At 45.2% G+C, this 25,732-nt stretch overlaps 1 protein-coding gene and 1 pseudogene across 1 annotated transcript; one reads left to right on the forward strand and one right to left on the reverse strand.

Moving 5' to 3' along the window:
• The first annotated feature begins 6,764 nt into the window (after positions 1-6,764).
• LOC149356521 (serine/threonine-protein kinase PLK1-like) lies at positions 6,765-19,295 on the forward strand (annotated as a pseudogene).
• A 3,090-nt stretch (positions 19,296-22,385) lies between these two features.
• Positions 22,386-23,497, reverse strand: LOC149356522 (uncharacterized). Its single transcript, XM_089577785.1, has one exon. It carries the CDS (start codon positions 23,429-23,431, stop codon positions 22,541-22,543), a length of 891 nt encoding a protein of 296 aa, XP_089433911.1. The 5' UTR covers positions 23,432-23,497; the 3' UTR covers positions 22,386-22,540.
• Positions 23,498-25,732: the final 2,235 nt, after the last annotated feature.

Consider the following 25,732-nt stretch of genomic DNA (forward strand, 5'->3'; position numbering starts at 1 on the left):
AAAGCATGGGGTCTTTATTCTTTTGTATGCAAAGTATGGGACATTGTGATGCATGAATGCCTGAAGAGATTGCCTAAAGCATATTTTAAATATTTTATTCTTTAGTAGTGCTTTTTTCAAGTCGGTGGTGTAAAAATGAAGAGGCGATTTTTGGCAGAGGAAGTGAGGTGGCAGCCAGATTGGGTGCTGCCTTTCTAATTGGTTTGGTGTCCAGTTTGAACCTTGTGCTTTATACTCGTGAAATAGATGCAGAATATGATATTTCTTAGTGCTGTAAGCTTTTCGCTTGCCACAAAAACCGAAAAGTAAGAAAAGCAAACGAATCATGATAATATAAGTTCATAGTAGTGGAAAGGAAGGGAGAAGGACAGGGAGGAAGACTAACGCAGCGCTGGTCCCTTCCTTTCTTTGACCTTGTGCCTTTGTGCTGAATACTATGAACTTAATTCGAGAATGTCAGCTAGCCCAGCGACTAACTGTTCTGAAGAACCCTAATAAGAATAACCCTAGTGGAAACCTTTCCCTCTTGTACATTCACAGTCTGCGATGTGCACGCACTCGAAGCAAGGACTCGCCCTTGGTGGCCATTGCATCGCACCGCTTCTTGAGTTCAGTAAAACCACGTCATAGTTCACCATGTGAAGTGGGATTCTTGAAATCCGTGTTTATAATTACTCCAGTCCAAAAAGTCAAAAGAAAAAACGTAGTTGAAAATGCATTTCACTCACCAAGTGCTGAGATTGGCCAGTACCATTCAGAACCATGCGTTACACGCATGCAGCGGAAGCTGGCATGCAACTGTTGCCTTGCCAGGGCTGGCTACAGTAATGCATTTTGACAGCGCCGTCCGTCCGTGTACACGGCCATAGAAAGGGCAAGGGTTGGCTCGATCAACAAAGAAAGGAAGCTCCCAGATTTTTTTTTGCAGGTAGGATTGCAAAGCAAACACTGGTTCCCTCCTGCTACCTCGCTTCCTATCCAGCTTCTCTCTTCACAGTTTTAGGCGAGGCGTGCCATCACTTTTTGGTTTTTGCTACTTTCTCAGTGTGGTTTAGATAGTGGTCACCTCCACGAAAGTGTGAATCGAAATAGAAAAAAAAGTTGGATGTTTCAGTGTCCCAAAGCGACTCAGGCTTTGAGGGACGCCATAGTTAAGGGTTCTGGAAATATCTACCACCTGGGGTTCCTTAACGTGCACTGACATCGCACTGGCCCATTAATGTGTGATGTCAGGGCTGCATGAGTGTAAGGCATGATTCTGAATGGTAGTCACCAATGTCGGCACCTGGCATGTGAAATGCATTTTTGTCTGAGCTTTTTGTTTTGACGTTTCGGACTGGAGTAATTGTGAACTCTGATTCCAACAATCCCACCATCACATGCTTTCATTCAACTCAGGAAGCCGGGTACCGGCACAGCCACCAAGGGTGAGTCCTTGCTTCGAGTGCTCGCCTGTCGCAGATTGTGAATGTACCACGGTGTGCAGGTGCAGTGTGTTGCATAAAAGTCAAGTGAAGACATTGGATCGCGTAGGGATGTAGTGAACCCTCACTTGACTGAACCCCATGAGAACGCATAGAAAAGCCTGATTGAGCCTTCTGAAGGCTGCACTTATGAATGCACAAATGTTACAATGTCATGCGCATATCATTAAAAGCACAAGCAAGCATAATATAGAAGAAATAAGAAATTTTTGTTTTCATTGTCATTTAGACTGTGTCTCAGTTGTCACTGTCACAGGAGAGCATGACAGACGCACCGTGATGCTGGTGTCAAAATGGCAGAAGTGACAAAAGCCCACCGATTTCTTGGGAATGGTGCTGCGTAATCTCTCCTCCTGATATCGGCATGGCAGCCTGTCAGCTAGTTGGCTGATTTGTGCATGGCACTGCAGCTGTGCACTAAGCGGTTGTCTGAGTGTTTCCAGTTGCTGAGTGCGATAAATTTTCATATGCAACAGGTTACAGGAGAAGCACTCTGCAGCACAAGTGGCACAGTTTTGAGCCACTGTGTTGTCGCGTTGCCTGGCCTTGCTCGACAGCCATGCTACACCAAGCAAGCATTGAAGGGACACGTGCCCTGCAACTTTTTCAACGGGGTGAAAACCTACGCAGTGGCTAGGAACACTCTGTAAAGTGGACGCCAGGGCATGCAGTCGTCGGGGGCAGCCTGCGAGGCGATGCTATCTCCCGTGCGTGCATCATCCGGGAAGCAGAGGGGAGTTAACAGGCCATACAGAGACATTCTGCAAGATACACCAGTGGGAAGTCTAACGAGCAAGATACATCTGTCCACTTACACAGTAAAAGCCTTCAGTGCGGGCAACACACGACTGTGTCTTGTGAAATTGGCTTGCCAAGAGAACACACCAGTGCCAAACATAAACAACGTTATGCAGGAGCCTTTGAAGACTTGCTGTCCAACCTGCAGACCAGGTTCTGATTGCAGATAGCTGATTTGTTAGTTTCTTTATGGGACCTATCATTTTTACACTGTTTAAGCCAAGAACAGTCGGGGCCTAGTTGCTTGCGCATTGTGCTTATTAAACGCTAGAGTTTACGCGAAGAGCACAGAAGAAAGGAGGGATACTGATAGGACGGAGTGTGCGTACTGACAACTGTTTCAGTTGTTTTAAACAGTCGTCAGTTCGAACTCGTCCTGTCTTTCTACTTTCTTCTGTGCTTGTCTCTTGAAGTTTGCACGTAATAACCATCATACGTATGCACAACCACAAGTGCATTTAGTAATCTTTGGTGGAATCATGAACCTAAAAAAAAAATTTGAAACTTTTCATTATAGAACCAAGTTTGAGCTTAAAACTAAACACCAGATATGCCCTATTTTTCTCCCCCTGAATTTTGGATAGCAGTAAAGCTGAAAACTAATGGCCTTGATTATACTTCACTGGCTTCCAGGCAGGCGTAGAATTTTGAGACCTTAACTGCAGAAATTGCGCCACAATTTGCATTTCGGACACTGAAAAAATTGGCTGTGTTTATAGATGCGAAGGCACATTGCATGCCTAGTGTACCATTGGGATATCTGGGGATATGTACCATGGGGAAGTTTCACCATGGGGATATCTGCATGACATCTGTGGGTGGACGTTGCATAAAATTAGCCTTCAGTTACCCTTGGCAGCAGCAGCAAATTTCTCTCAATGCGGATTTTGGTAGACACCATACCAGCCAGTAGTCGAGCATCCTGGAACGGCAGGCTCTTGCAAGTCTTGCTGTTGCAAAAGGGGTCTGAAATATGGTTCTCTTAATTGTGGATCTCTTGTTCAGCACTTCTGCAGTCCGCCGCAGAGCAGTGCTTCTTTTTCTGGGGCAGTGGTCCTAGTAGCTTTTCGAGCACTCGTGGGCCAATAGAAAGTGAGAGGGAAGAGAAGGATTGTAACATAAGTGCAGCCCGCATAGAATATCGTCAGAGGCAACTTGAAATGTAAGCAAGGAAGATGTACTGTGCCAAGTGAACAATGATGGTGCACTCTCGTTACTTTCACCCCGGTCAGTTCTGTCTTGTGAGCCCCTCTTTGTAAGCCATTGGAGGGCACGATCTCAGCAGGTAGTGATTTTCATCTTGTTTAGTGAAAGCAACAGGAAGGAGAAGGTGAAGGTAAATATGTACACCCATGTTAGTCTTCGTCTTTTCCTTCGTCCTGTTTGTACTAGATAGCATGAATGTTATGTCAGAGCACCAAGCAGCCAAAAAGATGGCAACTCTTTTAAAGGCAATTATTATTTTACAGTATTCTGAAAAATGTTGAGAGTTTTCAATTGTGTGTTAAGGCACTGTTTTTTGATCGTAGGATTTTGTTGTTTAGCTCTTCCACTTCCCAGTAATTGCTGCTTTTCCCTCTTGAACAAAAAGACTGCTCAATAAAGGCCAGCCCGCATAGAATCTCACTAGAGACGACCCGGAAACTAAGGTGGATGGGCTGGGCCAAGTGAACAGTGATGGTGCATTTTTGTCATTTTCAGCCGTGGCTCTTCTGTGTGCAGTGTGGCCCTCTTCATATGCCATTGGAGAATGCATGATCGGACATTTGGCAATGTTCGTCTTATTTTCTGCAAATAATGACATTGTGTGTTCCTTCATCCTTTTATATGCGCTAAATAAGGTCAGTGTTATGTCACAGCAACCAGTCCAAGAGCTTACTTTCTAAAAGGCCATCTGTATTTGCAAAGGAGTGAAAAAGTTGGGCATTTTCAATTGTGTGGTAGGGTGATTTTTCATAATCGTGGGATTTTGCTTTTTACCTATTACACTTTCCCTGTAAAGTGCTGTTTTTCTCTCTTGAATTTGTTGCCACAAAATCACGTAGGTGCATTCTTTATGCAGGTCGCATGTTTCTTTGGAAGTGGTACCTGGTAAGTCTTTTTTCATGCCTTTCACTGATTTATGAATCCAGGCATGGGCGCTGAATGCTTGCATTTTCTTTCTGCATGAAGGGGCGGAATCTACTCGCGCCACTGCCTTGCCCTGGCCGAGAAGATCAGCGTCCGTTCTGGACTTGGCCCAGAACGGACGCACTGCCTTCCTGCGGCGCGATGAACGGCCCCCATTCGGACTATGCACTGTGAGTTCTGTACCGGACTTGCCGCTCTCTGGAGGCTAGTTAATGAGCCACACCTGGTAACGTCCATCTTATGCTGGCAGTTCTGCACACTGCAAGAACATTTAACGGATGTGATTTTATAGTCTTTGCCATGGGAACTCAAACCTGACTGAAATATTTATGCTTACAACAGAAACCTGCATTCGAGCTATGCAGACAAGTCTCATTTTTATGAGCGTTACCTCTTAGTCATCATGTTTCTCAGTTTTTTGGGGTCTACTACCACCTATACCTCCGTTCGGCGTGAAATTTTCCAAGTCCGAGGAATTCAAGATGGTGGCCCCCCGTAGTAAATCGATATAGCAACCCAATTGGTGATTGATTGGTGACTATTAGTAATCGAATTGGTGATTGGTTTAGTCACTGATTTTGTGACGCTATTATTAGTGGTCACATGACGATGTTTACTTGCTTTTAACTCGGTAATTAATGACGCATCATAAAAGGAATTAGATATTTGGAACCCTCTATATGAGTAGAGCAGGTCAGAGACCTAAATTAGCTAATGGAGTTACTATTTAGTTATGGTTATGCTTATATTTAATTGCTTATAATTAACTGATTTTATGATTTAACTAATGACTATTCATAACGAGCTTTAAAAAAAATGACAGGGACACGCTTTTGAAATTTTACTAGTTCAGCGCTTGTGTTTACAGTGACAGGAAATTTTTTAAATATGCTCGATTTTCTGATTGAAAAGGTAAAATAGCTATTTATCATTTACTCGAGGATATAAATTTCAGTCCAAAAAATTGTAAAGCATGTCGAGAAATGTTGATCTAAGCTTTTTTTGCAGTAAGCTTAGCATGGCTGGTTTACTTAGCTTTACCGTGGTGCATTGCTTGCAGTGTTTTCATTTCAGGAAGCATTACAGTCTCGATGACAGGGCCACAGCTGACCTGAATTTTGGCTGTAGTAGAAATTTATGATACCTCGGCCAAATTGCATCGTGTACAATGTGGACAATAACTAAATTGCAGACATTTCGTGTACCTATGCCTTATACGCAGTTTTATGATCGCCAAATGACAACCCTTGTATGTGCAGTATGTGGAAGAGGGCTCAGAGTAGGCCAATTCTGCTCGAATGAACAAGGAAAAAAAATACGGAAACTAAGAAAACCATTTCCCTTGTCTTGTGGCTTACACATTTGTGAACATGACATAGTAGATCCTTCATGTGCCTTTAATATTCCTAAAGAAAATGTTTTGAGTAAATTGCTGGTACCTTAACTACAATTCTATTGCACGCCCATAGGTAGTGTCATTTCTGATTTGTGTCTGATTGTTACACGCATTTTCATTTAAAAAAAAAACGGTGCCTGAGGATTGTGTACATGTTACAGTACTTGGAAACTTCTAGTCCTTTAAGACTAGTTATGCTGTGTTTAAGACTATGCTGTGTTCAGTGTCTGGTAGTTATTGCTACTTGTGTTCCTTTAGCCCTCACAGAACAGTAACTAGCATAATGCATTTCTAACCCATGCTTCAAAATTTGTATTTGCATATATCCAATGCTCATGCTTGAACATGGGCACTTTTTTAATGAAAATTTCCGGTGATACACAAATTTTTCTCAACATTAGGTTTTTTTCAGCATTTTACTGTGGTTGGCGCCTTGGCTGATGCCTTCAGGACTGCAATGCTTTACACAGTCGACCCTGGACAATAAAGGTAGCCCGCATAGGATCTCACTAGAGACGACATGAAAGTAAGGTGGATGGGCTGGGCCAAGTGAACAGTGATGGTGTATTTTTTGTTGTCAGCCGCGGCTCTTCTGTATGCGGTGTGGCCCTCTTCATAGCCGCTGGATAATACATGGTCGGACATGTGGAAATTTTCGTGTTATTTTCCGCAAATAATGACTTTGTGTTCCTTCATGCTCTTATATGTGCTAAATAAGATCTGTGTTATGTCAAAGCAACTGGTCCAAGAGTTTACTTTCTTAAAGGTCATCTTCAGTTGCGAAAGAGCAAAAAAGTGGGGTATTTTCAATTCTGTGGTAGGGCACTTTTTCATAATCGTGGGATTTTGTTATTTCACTATTACACTTTTCCCTAAAGTGCTGTTTTTCCCTCTTGAATTTGTTGACGCATAATCAAATAGGTGCCTTTTTTATGCAGGGCACAGCTCTCCTTGCGATGTGGTACTTGGTAAGTATTTATGCTTTTCATTGATTTATGAGTCCAGGGATGAGTGCTGAATGCTTGCATTTTATTTTTGCATGAACCTTGTGGTCCTTCTCTCCTTTTTTATCCCAGCAGTTGGTTTCAGGTCTCTTCCATTTGTAGAGAGCAGTTGCCTGCCTTCCATAGCTTATCAGCAGAAGTGGCATGCGGCCAGGGTTTGAGCGGAAATCCTGCTTACCATGCGCAGTCTGCTTTTCAGTGTGTTTTCGAATTGTAGGATTGAGGTGGTTTTTGTTTTTTTTTGTGCGTAACCCGGTGCTTGCCATGATATCTGACATCATGTGAGCGACAGAACCTTGCCTGCTATTTAACCTTGGTGACATGTGAACTGCAAAACTGGATATGCATAGCACACTGTAAAAGTTTCCTGGGGTGGCTATTTCATCTTCCATGTTGCATGCACACCCACAGCACTTCACTCCAGAAAGACAGTGGCACTGTTACTTGAAGATGCCATAGACAGTTGAAGAAGAGCCACAACACTGGGGGTTAATATTAAATTCTGCTGGGTTCCAACTCACTTTGGAATTTGTGTTCCAGTGTGTGTGCTGCACAAGCTTGCAACAAGGAAATCAGGAATGTGCATGAGCATGCCCTGTAAGGATTGCATGAAGTCAGTAATGAAAATAAATGAGCCACACCTGGTAACATCCATCTTAGACTGGAAGTCATGCACACTTCAAGAACATTTCGTGGAAGTGATTTTATTGTCTTTGGCCTCGGGACTCAAACCTTACTGAAATCTTTATGCTTACAATAAAACAGAAACATGCATTCGAGCTATGCTGACAAGGCTCATTTCTTTTTTTCATGCACAGACATCGACAAAGTAAGGGAAAAATTTTTCTCACAATTCTATTCTCTTTCGTTCCTAGATTAATCCTGGGGGAAAATGCACTCATTGATGTTTTCTCTGTATTGGGGTTCAGAATGGGTGATTCTAAAGAGGATGAAACAGATTATGAGGAACATACTTCTTGTAGGTCTTCAGCCAGTCTGCATCCCACTTCTGGGTCCATCTCATGTTCAGAACACCTGGCGTATTTTTCTACAGTTCGGTAGGGATTAGTACATGCACAACCAGGATGTGACGACTGTTTGTAGTTCAACAGACAGTAAGGAGTGTGTTGAACTACAGGAGTCTAGTTTTTCGCTAAAAAAGTCTGAATCAAGTGCGAGGAATGTGCAGGAGCATTGTCGTGATGGATGCGCCAATTTCCGGTTGACCTCAACTCCGGTTTCTTGCACCGCACAGCACCACGTAGGTGATGGAGGACATCCCTGTAGTACTCTTTGGTCATTGTTTTACTCTGTGGGGTGCGTAATCGTGGTGTGCCACACAGAGGGAGTCAAAGAAAGCAGTCAGCATCTTTTTGACATTACAGCGCCCTTGGCGGGCCTTCTTTGGTCTCGGTGAAATGAAATGCTTCCACTGTGACGACTGAGATTTTGTTTCCGGGTCGTACCCGTACACCCAAGTCTCGTCATCAGTGATTATGGTGTTGATGAAGTCGGGGTCACTGTTTGTGGAATCCAGCATGTCCTGTGAGACTTCAACATGAAGCTGCATTTGCTCCACCGTGAGCAGCTTCGGCACGAATTTCGCCGCATCTCTCTCCATGGCAAAATCTTCGGTGATAAAGGAACGTGCAGAAAAATTGCTGATATCCACCTCTTCCCCAATTTCTCAGATACTCACACGACTGTCCTGCATCACCACAGCGTTCACTTTGGCAATGACCTGGTCATTTCGGCATGTTGATGGCCGACCGGAGCATGGATCTCTCTCCACCGATGTGCGGCCGTCTTTAAACCAGTTGTACCACTGCTTAATCTGTATGCTGCTCATAGCATCGTCACTGAAAGCCGTATGAATATTCCGGATGGTTTCCACTTGGCTGTCACCAAGTTTCTGGGAAAATTTTATGCAGCAGCGCTGCTCCTGTGGCTCCGCCATTTTACTTGCAATAAAAAACCGACGAGAGCACTACGCACTGCCTCACTCTAATGCTGTGTTCCAGCCACTGATGCTATCGGCAGGCGGGAAAAAATTCGTGCATGCGCACGAAGGTTCAAGGTCGGCTGATGCAAGCGTGCTTGTTTCATATCCATTAGGTGTTCGCGAAAAAAAATAAAGTCGGATACTTTTCTAACAGACCTCGTATGTACATGAATTCCGATTTGCTCGGGGAGCACTCAAGGCTGCAGCGGTGTGCATAATCGTCCACAATAGCCGCCGCTTGCTGCAGGTTGACCTCGATTTCTCCAACCGAACCGTGTGTTGCCCAGAGGGTTACGTCGTCTGCGTACAAGGGCATGCTGCACACCTGGGGCCTCACCCAGCAGGGTAGGGAGCTTCAGCATGGCCAGAGGAAAGCGGTCCATCCATCAGAGCGAAAGTTATCTCCATTTTAACCACCTGTGCAGCAGCCGACATGAGCACAGGATTGTTACTACGAGCTTACAACCATCGGTGCTGCTTCTATGGCACTGTCAATGAATGCCAGAGGCGCGAGCGCTTGCTGACTGCTGGGCTGCAACCGTTCATGCCGCTGTTGGCAAGAGCGAGATGAAAGTGCGCTTGCTGCATCACCACCAGTCACTTCTGCAGTGCGGCGAAGCCTGCTGCCTGCCATCCAAATGGCCACAGTTTGGCACTGGGGAGTTCGATATGCCCCTATGATGGCCAACCGCGTTCAATATATAAAGTAAAAATTACATGCATGTCAAAAATATTGATGAAGAGATCGATATAGGCAATCATCATCATCATCAGCCTGACTATGCCCACTGCAGGGCAAAGGCCTCTCCCATGTCTCTCCAATTAACCCTGTCCTTTGCCAGCTGTGGCCACCGTACCCCCACAAACTTCTTAATCTCATCCGCCCACCTCACTTTCTGCCACCACCTGCTACGTTTGCCTTCTCTTGGAATCCACTCCGTTACCCTTAAGGACCAGCGGTTATCTTGCCTTCGTATTACATGCCCTGCCCAAGCCCATTTCTTCCTCTTGATTTCAACTGGGATGTCATTAACCTGCGTTTGTTCCCTCACCCACTCCGCCCTCTTCCGATCTCTTAGCTTTACACATACCATTTTTCTTTCCACAGCTCGCTGCGTTGTCTTTAATTTAAGCTGAACCCTCTTTGTTAGCCTCCGTGTTTCTGCCCTATAGGTGAGTATCGTCAAGATACAGCTGTTGTGTACTTTTCTCTTAAGGGATATTGGTAAACTGCCATTCATGATCTGAGAGAACCTGCCATTTGCACTCCACCCCATTCTTATTCTTCTAGTTATTTCCTTCTCATGATCCGGATCTGCGGTTACTACCTGCCCTAAGTAGACATATTCTCTTACTACTTCCAGCACCTCGCTACCAATTGCAAACTGCTGTTCTCTTGCTAGTCTGTTGAACATTACTTTGTTTTCTGGATGTTAATTTTTAGCCCCACTGCTCTGCTCTGCCTGTCTAACTCATTGATCATGCTTTGCAGTTCATATCCTGAGTGGCTTAGCTCTTTCCTGTCTGCGGGGAAAATGGTGGTTTTCAGGTCATATCATTAATATTTTTTTTCTTTAACAAAACTTGCTTGGTACAGGAGTGTATGGTACCGAATTGTAGAGGAGGAAATTCTCTTCACATTGTTATTAGTCACAGTCAACATGTTTATTGAGTAAGAGATGAAAAAAAAAATATCAAAGAAAATTGTAGTTACAAAGAAAAAACACAAAAACATCAAAGTTTCGTCACAAAAATAAAACATACAAAATTTTCAAAATATACATTCTTTACAACAGGGATCGATGCAACATTGCAGAAAATTTTAGTTTGCTGCGAACAGTATTAGCTGGGCTAGGAAAGGAAACAGTAGTCCTAGTGACTATCGTGCCACCGCGCGAAATAGTTCCTTGTTGCCGTGAAGCAGAGGTTGGCCGCACATGTCTCACAGAAAACATTTGTTTTTTGTTCCACCTTTTTTCTTCATAGCACAATTTGCAGTTCCGGTACTTTGCATTTTCTGCGGCTTGTGCTGCAGCCCCTGAGGTGAATCAGGAGGCGGAAACAGAGGGCGAACATTGGGGTCCTCAGGATGTGGCTCATCAAATCCGAGGAGTTGCTCGATCAATTCAAGTCTGAACGCGAACTGATCAAATCTTGATGTCCTCGACAATTCTGGCGCCTCGGGATGCTCCTGGCGATGCGCGTCAAAAAGTATGAAGCTGTTGATGGCCGCGCCGCCGAGCGCCGTGCGACACTCCGGCGCGCAACGCCGAGGTCGACCCCTGGCTGTCTTCGAGCCGAAAACACGGCTCTCTGCGCTGCCGGCGGCAAGTAATCCTGCCCGAAAGACGTTGACACCCTGCAGATAAGAGTTATGACCTTCAGAACACTCTGATCTTTTCCGATAAGCGCGCAGAAAAAGCCGAACATTTCGGGGGAGAAAGCGAAACTTACCGAGGCATGGCTGTTGGCGTTCCGGGTCGGTCTGACGCAGTTTCGCTGTCGGTGCTGAAGTCGTCTTCTGAATCCTCACTGCTGCTGTTCTCGTCCAAAAACGAACTCTCAGGAGCATCAATTTCTGTGGAAACGCGCGGTTTCGGCGCAGCAGCAGCGCGCGACGTCGACGCCATGATGGAAACAAGGAGCGCCGGTCAGCTGACTCCGGAGGGGCTTCAAAAATCGCCGCTTGGCGGAAAAAGTCAAACGAAAAGCGAAACTGAAACAAGAGTTCCTTTATTTCACACTGGATGGCGCTAGTTGTCCAGGAACCTTCAAAAAGCGGGAAAATACGAACTTGAAACCATCGATAGCGGGCTATCGATGGGAATAGGCACAGACAGGAAAGAGTTAGCAAGGCAATGTACCGCATAAACGCGTGTAAGGGCAGGCTTTTTGCAGCTTGTGTTTCTCAATGCATTTTTTCTTGTGTCTCTCGGTGTGGATATCCCTTTTCTCTCCTGTTTTTTCTACGTCCTCGTCCCTTGCACTGTTCATCAGGCATTTTTTTTATTTGCTCTCCAGGGTGGCTTTGCCAAGTGCTATGAATTTCTGGACAAGAAAACCAATAAGGTTCCAAGGAGGTTCTCCTGAAACCTGGCCATAAGGCGAAGGTATGATTTTCGGCGTCGGCGTTTGGTGATGGACTGATATGCTAAAATATAAGGGTTGTACTGAAATTAATGCAAAAGTTAGTATAACTTTTTATTAATTCACATACGCCGTTCAAATTTCACATTCTTCTAGAGCAACTGTTTCTAAATGCAATGGTACTATTAAGCGCAGTCTCTAACCCATGCGAAACTTTTGTGCCAATATCAGTCCGTCTACTCGCTGACGATTCGTGTCAGTGGGCACAGTTGAAGTTCTCCCATTGTATTGTTCGTCTTAATCGATCTAAGCATGTTGCTCTTGTCAGCGATGTCCTCTCGATAAGCCTTCGCTAGCCTTCTCTCGAAGTGGCACAGCCTGCTTCCTTCCTTGGTCAAACTGTCCATGAGGCTTGCCTGCTTCAACCTACCTTTTTGTTCTCTGTGAAACGATCTCCCATAATCCTTTACACGCTGTGTTTGATGTGCACAGGTGACCCAAGAGATCCAGATCCACAAGACACTCAACCACGAGCACATTGTTGCCTTCCAAACCTGCTTCGAGGACGACAAGAACGTTTATATCATCTTCGAGCTGTGCAACAGGAGGGTATGAATTTTCCTTGAGCATCTTCATTTCTTCATCGCTGGGTGCTCACCACTGTGCCAACCTTCCTTGACTCACTACACGTTCCTGGCCCGAAAGATGCTGGTTAGATCCTGGCCGCGGCGGCTGAATTTTGATGGAGGCGAAATTCTAGAGGCCCGTGTGCTGTGCGATGTCAGTGCACGTTAAAGAACCCCAGGTGGTCGAAATTTCTGGAGCCCTTCGCTATGGCATCCCTCATAGCCTGAGTCGCTTTGGTACGTTAAACCCCAATAAACCAAACTAAAGCAATCACTACACATTCCAAAAAGCGCTACACTCCATAAACGCAGTGCAACCATTAATAGGAGATATCATCCACAATATTGCTAGAGCCAAAAGGTGCGTGCAAAATTAAAATTTTGTTAGGTTCCGAGCCATGTCCACATATCTGGTTCAGCATATCCGGTAACGAAAAAGCCGGCATGTGCGGTGCAAGGGCTCACGAAAATAAATTAGACAAAGTAAATGCTACGCACAAAGCTTGAAAAGTTAATAGGTTTGGGAATGTTGGTACTTACAGTTACTTGGAAACAACAGCATGAAAGCACGAAAGGACTAGTATGAGACAAGGGACAGGACAATAGCTTGTCCTGTCGCTTGTCTCGTCTCCGTCCTATCACGCTTTCACGCTGTTATTCATATAGCTATTGGTTGATGTTGGCAGAGAGTAAACAGTTAAAAAAACGGCAGTCAACTTGGGACAATCAACTCAATTACAAACTGCACCTTTCAAAGCCGATCTTCTGCGAATTTAACTTGCGTCAGCGCGAAAACGCTTTATTGAAGCCGTCTTATGTTCCCTTCGAATTGGACGTACACATCTTACACAAACCTTTATACTTGGGAAACACGGTAGATCCCTCCCCGAACTATGCGATGAAGCTGTCAAAATAAGCCACATCTGTTTTGAGCCCAAAGCTGGAGAAACTCGAGAAACAAAATTTTTTTACTGTATTCTATCACACATGTTATCTTTCCCTCAATTTTAGAAGAGAAAGCAATGGTAGCCTTATGATAAGTTGTTAGATTCTTAGATGTAAATATCGCAAAAAAACTAGCACTTTAAACATTGGTGCGCGAGCATGAGATCCTTCTAACCCTCCTCCCACCGTTGCAACCTTTTGGCCTTCAAACAAAGACTGCATTGGAGGCTTCGTTTTATCAGAGATACGTGGACATACATTCACTACAACGCACAAATGTAGAGGAGTGAGGAATTTAAGCGTAGCTTTTAACGTGGTGGCACTGAGGAGCTCCTGTTGCACAAAAACCAGCGTCGCTGTCGGTGTCGTTGACTGTGAGCTAAAAATCCACGAAAAATCCCCCAAGAAGTAAGCGAGGAAGCAGGCGGGCCGCCTAGGGCGTCCCCTCTGGCATCAGCACAACCTGCTCACCGCAGTGTGTGCAAAGTGCGCATCGTGGCAGGCGGCAGTAAAATTGGTTCGTCGCCAGATGTTGCTCGGCAAGAGCAACCTTGGTGGCACAAGCTCCACTGGGGGCAGCGCCTGCCATCACAGGAGAGGCCATCACCAGGAGTGATATGAGGGCTTGTAAGGATCAATGAATGTTAAGTACGAAATGAGAAATCCTGCATATGTGGGCATCAGCCCATTAGGCTGTGACGTCATGCGGTTAAGGCGGAGCTTAAGTGTCATCTCTACTGTTTTTGTTCGCTTTTCTAAACGCCAATAATATTTCCCCTGACATACGCACTTGCTACATAAATCATGCCATGCGTGCACCGCATCCTAAAGTGATAGTGTTCAGATTCCCATTCACCAGAAAACTCGCCGCTGTCTTCGGCGACAGCGGCGTGACCAACAATCCCCAATGAAGCAACCTAGTGGCCCACCTAGATCCCGTTTCCTCGTGACGTAATTACAGCCTGCCCCCTGTAGCTGCCGGAAGTTAATGACTGGTCGCGAGAGTTTGTGGGCAACCTGTTTCAAAATCACCACTGCTGGCTGAGTTTCCAGCAGCCACCTGCCGGTGCAGTGGTCGAAGCCGTGGCGCATCGCTTCAGCGCTGCCGCACTGCTCTAGGAATGGCATGAGCACTCTCAGCTACATATATGAATGTAAGGCAGGAGATCACCAATTCCGCATTTATGGACACTAACCGAATTAACTCTATCGCGTCATACTCTTAACCCAGTTCTTAAAGATCCCCTCAAGTCTTTCATGTAGTTATTGATGGCATTCCCCTTACGCAATCGGCGGGGCTCCGTGACAAGTAGGTAGGCATGGGTGCATGAATATAGAAGCTTGCGGGCCAAATTGCTTCACTCGTCAAGACCTCTGGGTTGAAGGCTATTGCGCAACTAGTTGCAAACCGTTTTTTGCTTTATTTTCCAGTCGCTCATGGAAATGCAACGGCGCCGGAAATCACTGACGGAAGGCGAGGCCCGATATTTCATGCGCCAGCTTCTACTGGCCTGCCGATACCTGAAGGAGCAGCGTGTCACACACAGAGACCTGAAGCTGGGAAATCTGCTACTGAACGAGGAGATGGAGCTCAAGGTCGCAGACTTTGGTCTCGCCACCCGTGTCGGCCTCGGGCACGAGCGCAAAAAGACCCTTTGTGGAACTCCAAACTACATGGCACCGGAGGTCCTGTCAAAAAGGGGACATAGCTTTGAGGTCGACGTATGGTCTATCGGATGCATCTTGTGAGTCTTTTACGTCTATGGGCCTCATCACTCTTTCCGAAATACTGTGCAGCTCTGCTAGAAGGTTTCCTAAAAATTTCAAACAAGAAGCAATTTTTATCAAGAATGCACTGCAATTAATTGAGCAGTTATGCAAGCCACATGTAACTGCAGAAGCAGCTAGATGGGGTTTTCGAATAGAAAGCTTTTAATAAGTTTTATGTCTGTTTGCACGTAGTTGGGCCACCTAGATCACGTGAGCTCTCTCTTTTCCGCAGGCGCCGATCACGGATAATTAATAATTATTAATAGTTAATAATAATAATAATAATACTTTATCTACATCATTTTGCATGATGCTTGAAGCCTGCTGAAAAAGCTGCCCAAAAGCCAGGTCAGCAGTCCGTTGAGAGAGAGAGAAAGAGTTCCTTTTATATTATTCCACATCTTAAGCTCTTTCCTAAAGAATTGCAAAATTTTTTGAAACAAAACATTTGGTATAAATGAAACATATTGAGACAGAAAGCAGTGCCAAGTCTTGCACACAGTTATGAAGAGAAAGCTTGAATAAAGTAGGGGACATTCAGAGACACCGAAGCGACAGGGCCTGCATATGAAGACCTCTGCTCTAAAATCAATGCCCTGGCCTCTTTATGCTTCAGAAACTGTTATTCTCTTTGATATACAGCAGTTTATGCGAGCGATGCTTGCTTTGAGTTCTTACATTTGCTGGTTTTCCAGCCTAAGGCAGACGCGAAATGCGTGGCTGTTGTACAGCTAAAGACACAGAGTGGCGTGAGTGACTGCAGTGCAGCTGTTCCCTGCAGGTACGCAATGCTTGTGGGCCACACTCCGTTCGAGGCTCCAACCGTCGAAGAAACGTACGCCCTCATCAGAGAGAACAGGCACCACACCCCTTATACGGTGAGCACCCCAGCACGTGACCTCATCCGCAGGATGCTTCAGAGAGAACCAGGAAGAGGCCAAGCATCAGCGCCATCCTGGAGGATGTTTTCATTACCGGAGGTATATTTCTTTTTTTATTCCTAAATGAGTGCAGCGACCTTTTATGCTGGAGTGCTCTTGCTGCAACCACACATCCATTCGCTAACCCTGGGTTCAAAGGGAGATGTAGTGAAAGATCGCAGCCAAAAAGAAGGCGATGGCACGGCAAGAAAGAGTGAGTAGCAGCATAAGATACAAAACAAAACGCACTATGAAACGTATCATACTCTGTGTAGCAGAATAGCTAACATAGAAGAGAGAATGTGGATTGATTATATAGAGTGAAGGTCGAACGTTTATGAAACGTGGCAGCATATTCGGCTACGCGGCTGGAGTGGAAACCTTTCCAGCAGTGGCCGTGCCCAGGTTAGGACGTCTTCGATCGAAGGCTCACGAATTTTATTCCTTACTTACACCAACTACTAGCAAGGGTCCTTTTCAGATGTGAAGCCATGTGTTCGAGATTAGATTTCGTGTGCACATTCATTCAAAATCGAGCTGGTATACATAATGTCATGACCTAGACTGGGTCGGAAAGGGAAAGCAGCTATGGTCCGCAAATTTTGTGCTGAGTGCAGCGAATTGAAAATGAACTTGCCAGCTAAAGTAAAAAGCTTCTTTATGGGCCATCACGTTGGCTATACGGTATCCGAGGAGGGTAATGAACACGACACCCATGAAACATCAGCATTGGGTAGTCGGGCTGGAGAAAACCGCGGTTGTGGAAGCCTTGTGGAGGAACGCACGAGCGACGGTGCTGTTGTATTGGTAGCGGAGGTGCCCAATTGCTACAGCTCTCAGTGCTCCCGACTTTTTCCAGGCAGGTGATAAATTACTTGGTTCTTTGTTTGTCTAGGCATTGTTGCTTTGCACCAAAACCGCTGGTATGCGGAATGTATCTCGCTATACACCATGGTGAAGTTATTCATTTTCCTGTTCCTTCTGTTTATAGGGCCTCTACCATCGCACCTGCCTACATCCTGTCTGGTGACACCTCCACGCTTTGACACTCTTAATGCCACTGTGACCAATGACGGCCGTCGGCCTTTGTCGGAAAGAAATGTACAACGTGGTGAGTTGACGAACAGTATCTTCTATACCGCAAACGACAAAAGGAGCTTCCTCCATCGTCCGACAGAATACAGAATGTGCAGATAAACGAAAAGTATGCGCGCGCTTCGACAAACTGATGGTCGCTGAGCCCTAGACGTTCACAACCAAGGTCGCAAGTGTGTGCTCTATCGTGCCAGGTCTCAATCTGTTATTATGGCGGCCCACACCTCAAAGGTTATAATGACCGCAAGCATGAGAACACGTAATACATGAAAGGTCATAGTTTCAGTGCCCAGCGAAAACTATGAAAACAGTTTTATGACTTTCTAAAGCAATGAATGCATCTACTTCGGTGCACATTAAAGAACCCCAGGTGGTCGAAATTTCCAGAGCCCTCCACTACGGCCTCTCTCATATCCTTAGCCGCTTTGGGACGTTAAACCCCATAAACCAACCAACCAACCAACCAACTTCGTGGGCCTAGTGCATGTGATTGGTGTGCCTGTCCCACTTGGCGATCGTCTTGGTAAGGGCACACGACCTTAATGCCGACTTTAAGTGATTTTTATCAAGGTTACCTTCAAATTTGGTAGTGTATTTTAAGCATCCATTTTTCCCGGCATATTCTTCAAAAATTTCTCTTCCTGGTTCCCTTGAACGCTCTCGCGGCCTTCCTGAAGCAAATATTTTTACTCATGCCAAAACAAGCTGTCATAGACCAAGAACGATGTGCGCATCAAAGGCAAACGTTTTTCAGGCACTTTTTATCATTGGCTAGAATTAAATGGGAATGCAGATAGACCGTAAAGCATCGTATGTACTGCATGTCGGGCCTTTCACCTAAGCACAACCTCCATTGCACGACTTTGTTTTTCCAGAGCTGGAGGCCAAGGTGACTCCTCTGAAAAAGCGACCCGAAAAGGAGGCAAAGCCGGCGCAAAACACAGCAGTCACAGCACAGCAGTGTCACAGCAGTGTGCGTAACATTTCTTGTTAGCTTTCGTTTACGCACTGAAGGTAGAGCTTGCCGGTTTGTCTAGATATGAAATGAGATGACCATCAATATCCTGTCTTAAGCTGTCCTGGCCAGATACCGCATATGGCACGTCTGTCGTTTTGATATTGATTGGGAGTAGAAAATTTGCTACCTGACGTAGACGAAGGACGCATTGTATGCACGCATGCGGACTTCACGCTAAACTTTCTATCGCGGATCTATCTGGCAAGGGCCAAGATTATGCCTTTTTCTTATCACGGAACCTATAACATTACATTACTAGCACTCAGGTTAATTTTGTGCCAAAATTGTAAAAATAACTTTACAGGTGCTTTAAAAACTGTCGGGAAAATATATCCCAACCATTCGTGTCTGAAGTAAAGTGCATGTTCTCAAATCGACCATTAATTACATCATTTACAAGCAAAAGGAGGAGGGGGGGGGGGGATGTAGGGGTGTTGAAAGAGCGAGGGCTTATTCTACACGGGCACCTGCAGAAAACAGAAGTTACGATGCTGGCAGCACCTGGCCACAGTCAGAACAAATTGCCATGCTCACCGTCTTCTTCTTGCCTGGAAGCTGCATGGTCTTTACGCACTCATGCTTGTCGGTTTTCTCACTCTCACTAAAAAAAGGTACCCGAATTTTCAGTTGCGCAAATGGATTCAGGGAATGCTAACCCAATCGCATCGCAATCTGTTTTTGTTCGCTTGTTCAGCCAGGTGTCTCTAATAGTGTGCGAGCTGATGGCAGTGTTGTTGTCATTACCACCTCCCTACCCAACTAACCTGCCTCCGCTGCCCACAATTCCATTCCGTTGTTGCGCACTGTTTTACCCTAAGGTTTCAGAGGTTCTCTGTCTGCAATAAAGCGCTGCTTAAATGGTCATGATTTCACCTTGGGTGAAGGGCACACGCGCAGCTGTCAGCATTGCTTTGTTGGTCTTCTCAGACTTCTTTGACTTATTCGACTTGGTGGACTTCCCCTACGGTGCAGCCGCAGGATTCAAGGGAGCTCAAGCGCCATCTGAAGCAGATATATTGAACCCGATGCAACGAGGAGGGCATCGACAACATCACCTGACAGAGCTCCAGATTCTCCTGCAGCAGCTGTGCAGAGCAGAGCCGCCCGAGTGTTGCTTCGAACGCCCTGACGAGGCGGAGGACCCTGCCTCCACGCCAGTCTTCTGGGTCAGCAAATGGGCCGACTACATTGACAAGTACGGCATCGGCTACCAGCTGTGCGACGGCAGCATCGGCGTCCTGTTCAATGACGACACACGCCTCATACTGCTCAACAATGAAATGTAAGTTTCTCTCGGTGCCCGCGCAGTTGTACCGCTGCACCACTGCGCCAGCAGTCGTATGACTCCCAAAGACCTATGAATGTAAAGCAAGAAATGACCGTTCCTGCATATATAGGAATTAAGCCATTAAGGCTATCGCGTCGTACCACAATGGTGGAGCTTAAATGTCCCTTCCAATGTTATTTGAAAATTGAAATTTAAAGTTTATTTCTCCACACACAATACTGTGGAAAAAGGGGACACTGAGCAAAAAGCTGCATAATGCAGCTTGAAGTAGCACGCAGTGCCCCATGAATACAATGACAGCAGTGTGTTTCGCGAACATCAAGCTTAAGGTGAGCTGACTATCTCCATCAAAACAAACAAAGAAAAAAGACAACAACAGTGTAGCCCTGACCACGTACACAACAACAGAGATGCACATAAATAACAGGAACAATATACAATACAATACACCAAACCTGTTTACAATGATGCCACAATAGATTCGAAAATGCACATGACAGGTAATAACTGTTTCTTTGAGGTGTCTTGTATATAAACATTATTTGTTGCCAATATGTTGAGGTAATTTCCTAGGTTATTGGACAAGGACTGTTTACGATATAAAGTACGGCAAAAGGGTAGAAGCCAAAGTAAAAGACATCGGGTATTGTACACTGGTGTGTATTGACGTAGATTAAAGGCTGCAAGGAACAGTTGATTATTTGTTTTAACTGCATTTTTGTATGCACATAACAATATGAATGGGTGCAATATATCAACAGACAAAATACCATATTGCTTAAAGTAAGGAAACGCATGGGAATGCCAGGGTACATTTGCAATCAATCTGACAGCTCGTTTCTGTGCAACTAAGATCTTGTGTTTGTTATGTTTTGTTGTGGTAACCCAGACACTTATGCAGTAGGTAATGATGGGAAGTAAGTATGCATTATATATAAGAATCTTTATCTTTGTTGGAAGTGTGTATCTATGCCGACACAGGGCACCATGGACTCGGTTCATTTTCTTGCGGATAGTGTTTATATGTTTTATATATATTTCGTGGATGGAACGGATGCAGTCAAGCTCTTTAAGACAAACTGTTCTCACATTAAGGGGCTGGTTTGGTCGCAGGAGACAGAAGTGCGTTCGATGTTCGCCCGCAAAATCAGCGCTGTTTTTTTCTGGCTCAGACGAGACTAGGAAACTTATCCCACCTAGCCCCTGAACGAAATTACACTACCATAGACGGAGCACAAGAATTTAGGCACAATTTTTGCTAGGAAACCGATATTCCTGAGCCCCATGAGCGCCTTAAATCTGAAGCCACCCGAAATCTAAATTTTAATTAGAAGGAAGAAACAGCGCGAAGAAACACGGACACACGAAGAAACGACACCACACGAGCGCTGTTCTTTTCTTGGGTCAGAGGGGAAACAGCGCTCGTGTGTGTGTCGTTTCTTCGGGTGTCCGTGTTTCTTCGCGCTGTTTCTTCTTTTTAAATGCATTAACAACTATCCCGGAACCTTGCTCACCTAAATTTTCTAAAAGTGCTGTAGCCAACATTGTGTGGATTTCACTGGACATGCTTGTTACATATTTACCAATCTCTGGTGAGCTTCTCTTGGCATTTATATTATGGGCGCATAACGTATGGCTCAGCCAGACGTTCATAGTTAAAATGTCTAGTCCCCGGGTACAAGTCAGGTTGGCGTCTCTCATAAAAGACATCCCCCATAAATAGCCTTTACGTAGAAACTAATCAGCCGCTCCGTGTAGACAGAACCAAGCTCTCATGTGCGTACATCGTTGAAATACGGTACTGCCGAGACTTCTGTGCTACCTCATTATCGCTGATTGCCCCTCAACAATATATTCCAATAAACAAAGAGCAGTCACATCGTTGCTAATGCGGTTTCAAGACTCATGCCTCGAACTGTATTTGCTCGATAAACTGCAACGTATCGCACATGAACTTAACCCATTGTCTTCCAAGATACGACCTGCATAGTGTATGTGATTTCACTGGCACTGCTCGGCAGAAAACAAACCCCACAAGAACACTAAACTTTGGAGATAAATTCTGAGAATTACACCGTATTAACTCGATAACCGTAAGGAGGTCGTGTAGCATAAAATCAGGCTTCACCTTCAGCGTCGTCGGCGTTGTTGACCCTGAGCGAAAAATCAACGAAAAATTCCCAAATAAGCCACCTAATAAGCACGTGGGCCACCTAGGTGACGCGACCTTGTGGCGCCAATACAACCTGCCCAGCGGATAGTGAGCAAACTGCGCACCGTGGCAGGTGGCAGTTAAATACATGCTTTGTCGTTAGGTTGTTCGGCGGGAGCAACCTAGTTCGCACAAGTCCACCGTTGCCGGCACCTCATCACAGGGCAGCGGCGCATCGCTTAAGGGGGGACAGGGGTCTTGAAACTTTTTTCTTGATTTTTGGACTAAATGCAATGAAAATTTGCAGTATTAATCAGCTTTTTATGCTGATTTAAAATATGTAATTATTTTTCCAATATGTCAATTACTTTTCAAGATATTATACATTTTCACTCCTTAATTTGCAAGAACAATACAAAAAAAATCACTCATCAGAAAACAGTGTTTAATGTGTGGCTAGATAGTGTACAGTACAAGCAATACAATATAGGAAGTACTTTTTTGATTAATCCAGTATTAGCTGTTTTAGAGCCTGCTGAAGTTCAGTGTAGGGAAGACTGGTTGACGAGCAGTTTTAATTAGTGTGCACAATGAAATAAGTGAGCAGAAATTGAGAAATCTGTTCCCAACGTTGTATACTCTAATCATTCAGAAGCATGCTGCAGTAAAACTTATTGCTGTATCTGCTCTAGAAGCCAAGATATCCTTCTTGTAAACTTTGCAAACAGTAAAAAATTGTGTTTTGAGAAAACAAGGAAAAACAAACTGAGATGGAATTTATTAAAAAATACTGAAAAATATGTACATATTTACACTGTAAATGGACTAGTATGCTCCAGGCATGTAATCTGTCTGGCTGTTAGCTCCCAAGTGCCGCTTTTTGCAGGCCTGCTGCACATTTTCTGCGCATGCACGCTTGTTCACAGATGCAGTTCGTCGGCGCCGGTCTTTTTCTGCCATGCGCTGCATATTGCATGTGCTAGGAGCTACTTTGAGCTCTCTCAGAATGCTTGCTGAGGCTCTCTCATTTCCAGCATTGAATTTTAGCACAGCTTCAGCCACAGCTGCCTCAATGCTGAACAAAGAAGCGTGGCGCTCCTTGGGTGCCAGTGCCCAGATCATTGCGTGCAGACTTTCGTTACTGTTCTGCGTCTTTCCTCTCTGGCACCTCTGAAGGAGCTTCCTGTCCGACAAGCGCTGGTAGATGGGAAGAAGAGCCTTGCTGACGTGGGGTGGAAGATTGTAGTGGTGTTTGGGTGAAGGCAGGCCTTTGGCCTCTGCTGCATTATGGCGACACCAGGAGTCTGGGCCTGTTGGGCAAAGGCTATGGTTTGATGCAAGGTCTCTTGATGTCACGTGATGATATGTCGCCATCACAGCCTTATGCATAGCCTCTACGCCCCCTGAATGTGATTTTACTGCCCAGCCATAATATGAGGTCAGCTTTGTTATTAGATCACCAGTCAACCTGCCCTTACCACTGATTCTGTCAGGAGTGTCTCTGTGTTTGGCAACCAGGTTGCGTAAAGCTGTGCCCATGCGCTTCTGCACATGGTTTACGCACTCTTCCTTGTTGATAGGAATGAAGCCATACACCTTAGCTTCTTGCAGAGCTAAGAATGTACGGCTGTCACCATCTGACAGAACAGTGGTATAGCGCAGGTTGTTTTGCTGGAGTGACCTCTGGAACAATATGAGGCCAGCCTCCACTTCCATCTCTCCAGCTTTCTTTTCTGAATTTTTTTGGCAGACATGATTTTCTTTCCATGTCAAGTAGTTGGGGTCATCCTCTTTTGGCCCTCGCTCACAAGCGGCACAGAAATTCGAAAGCACGACAAAGCACAGGGTATGTAGACTCCCAGGAATCTGTGAATGTCTGTGCAGATAATGACCAATATTGCATGTATGGGCATTAACCCAGTAAGCTATCGCGTTATTCTCTTAAGGCGTGGCTTAGGTGTCCAATCTATTTTTTTATGCAGACTGTCTAAAGACAACTCCATAAAACTACAATTATTTTTTGTATTGGACCGGCCACTAGGTCTGATAGCTATCGGTCCAAACAGTGTTTGTGTATATCACCTGTTCTCGCAATAAAGTTTTCATTTAAAAAAAACTGGAAGAAAGTAGCCCAATTATAATGCGCATCATTTTTAAGGTCGAATGCTACGCTGTCAACGAATGATGCTCTCCAGAAAATACAGTAAGATATGCACAAAAGTATTAATTCACATTACTAAAAGCCCTACAACCCTCAAACACAATCGAACCCCTGACTGGACATATTATCAGAAATACAGCAGCTGCCGCGGTGGCTCAGTGGTTAGGGCGCTCAGCTGCTGGCCCGAAAGACGCGGGTTCGATCCCGGCCGCGGCGGTCGAATTTTGATGGAGGCGGTCGAATTTTGATGGAGGCGAAATCCTAGAGGCCCGTGTACTGTGCGATGTCAGCGCACGTTAAAGGACCCCAGGGGGTCGAAATTTCCGGAGTCCTTCACTGTGGCGTCCCTCATAGCCTGAGCCGCTTGGGGACGTTAAACCCCAATAAACAAAGGCGAACCAATAATACAAGTGCCGCAGCACAAGCGTGGTGCTTACCATGGGAAACACTGTACACCAGTGCCCAAATACCACTCCCATTCTGCCAGTTCTAGCCTGTGATCGCAGCGACTTCTATCAACCAAGCAGTGATACTTCGCCGGCAGGAACGACAAAGAGGAAATATCTCTTTGCCATAGAAATGGGATGCTCTCACATAGCGTGTGTGTCTTGCCGTTTGGCAGGCCGGCCGCCGTTCAGTGGAACCACGCCATACACGTTCTGTAATCGTTTTTATTTTTTTGAACGTGTGCGCTAGACTGTCCTCGTTGTGAGGGACGCCAAACGAGGGAACCTCAGACGAGTGTTACTGCTCTGTCATGAAAGCGGCGGCTTTTTCCTGTGCAACAGATTCAAATTACACCCAGAAATAGGCCGCTTGGCAAAGGTACGACTCGTTTTACTTAGAGGAAATGGTGAGAGAAGCCAACAGCCACAGAAACCAAGAAGCACAGGGGATTTTTTTAAAAATTTTTTTTGTGGTGTTGATCAAGTAAGAATATTACTGAATATGTTATCGCTTAAACCTAATTGATTAGAAAAGCAGATGAAAAAACAACCACACGCCGCCGGTGGGATCCGAACCCACGACCTCCGAATTACGCGTCCGGTGCTCTACCTCTGAGCTACGGCGACGGCTGTCAAACCTTCTGCTTTTCGGGGGTATTTATGTTTACAAATAACCTAACCTTGAGAGTGTTCATCAGCGCCACCCACGTTCGTAAGCGGCGGACGTGGAACGTCCTGAGTTACCGCTGGTGTGACGTAGAACACCATCGAACGGCGAGGGTGAAAGCTGTGTGAGAACCCTCTTATGCTTCCTATGGCGTCAAGGCTGCCAGAACCGAGACCCTCGCTAAGCAATTAAGCAAACAAGGGAAGGGGATTGAGGGGCTCGTTATAAATATGAGAGAAGCCAACAGCCACAGAAACCAAGAAGCACAGGAGATTTTTTTTTATTTTTTTTGTGGTGTTGATTACTTCCCATCGGCGTGTGATGCTCTCTCTTCACCTACAATATCTTTTTTTATTTTATTTATATTTTATTTATACACAGTACCTACAGCGCCCTCACTGGGGCATTATTGTAGGGGGGAAACATCATAAATAAGAACAAACATCTAGTACACAATAAATTAGGCAAATGATGCAGTCTACAGAGAAAATACAGAAAACCATTGTAGAAAGGCGAACATACCCTAAACATACACACACACACACAAAAAAAAGATACATTTTAAAATACAGCACTGCTTAAAGAATAAAGCTTTAGGAATAATCAACTTTGTAAAAATTTCAAAAAAAGCAGCATGATACACTCGGACAAGAATTATTGCACTTATATTGACAGGTGGCTTTGCAAATCAGCGAGAAACGATGTAGGAGGAGCGGTAGCGACCCGAGAAGGGAGACAGTTCC

This window comes from Amblyomma mixtum, chromosome 3 (assembly GCF_055824585.1).
Source record: "Amblyomma mixtum isolate Tamu chromosome 3, ASM5582458v1, whole genome shotgun sequence".
NCBI lineage: Eukaryota > Metazoa > Arthropoda > Arachnida > Ixodida > Ixodidae > Amblyomma > Amblyomma mixtum.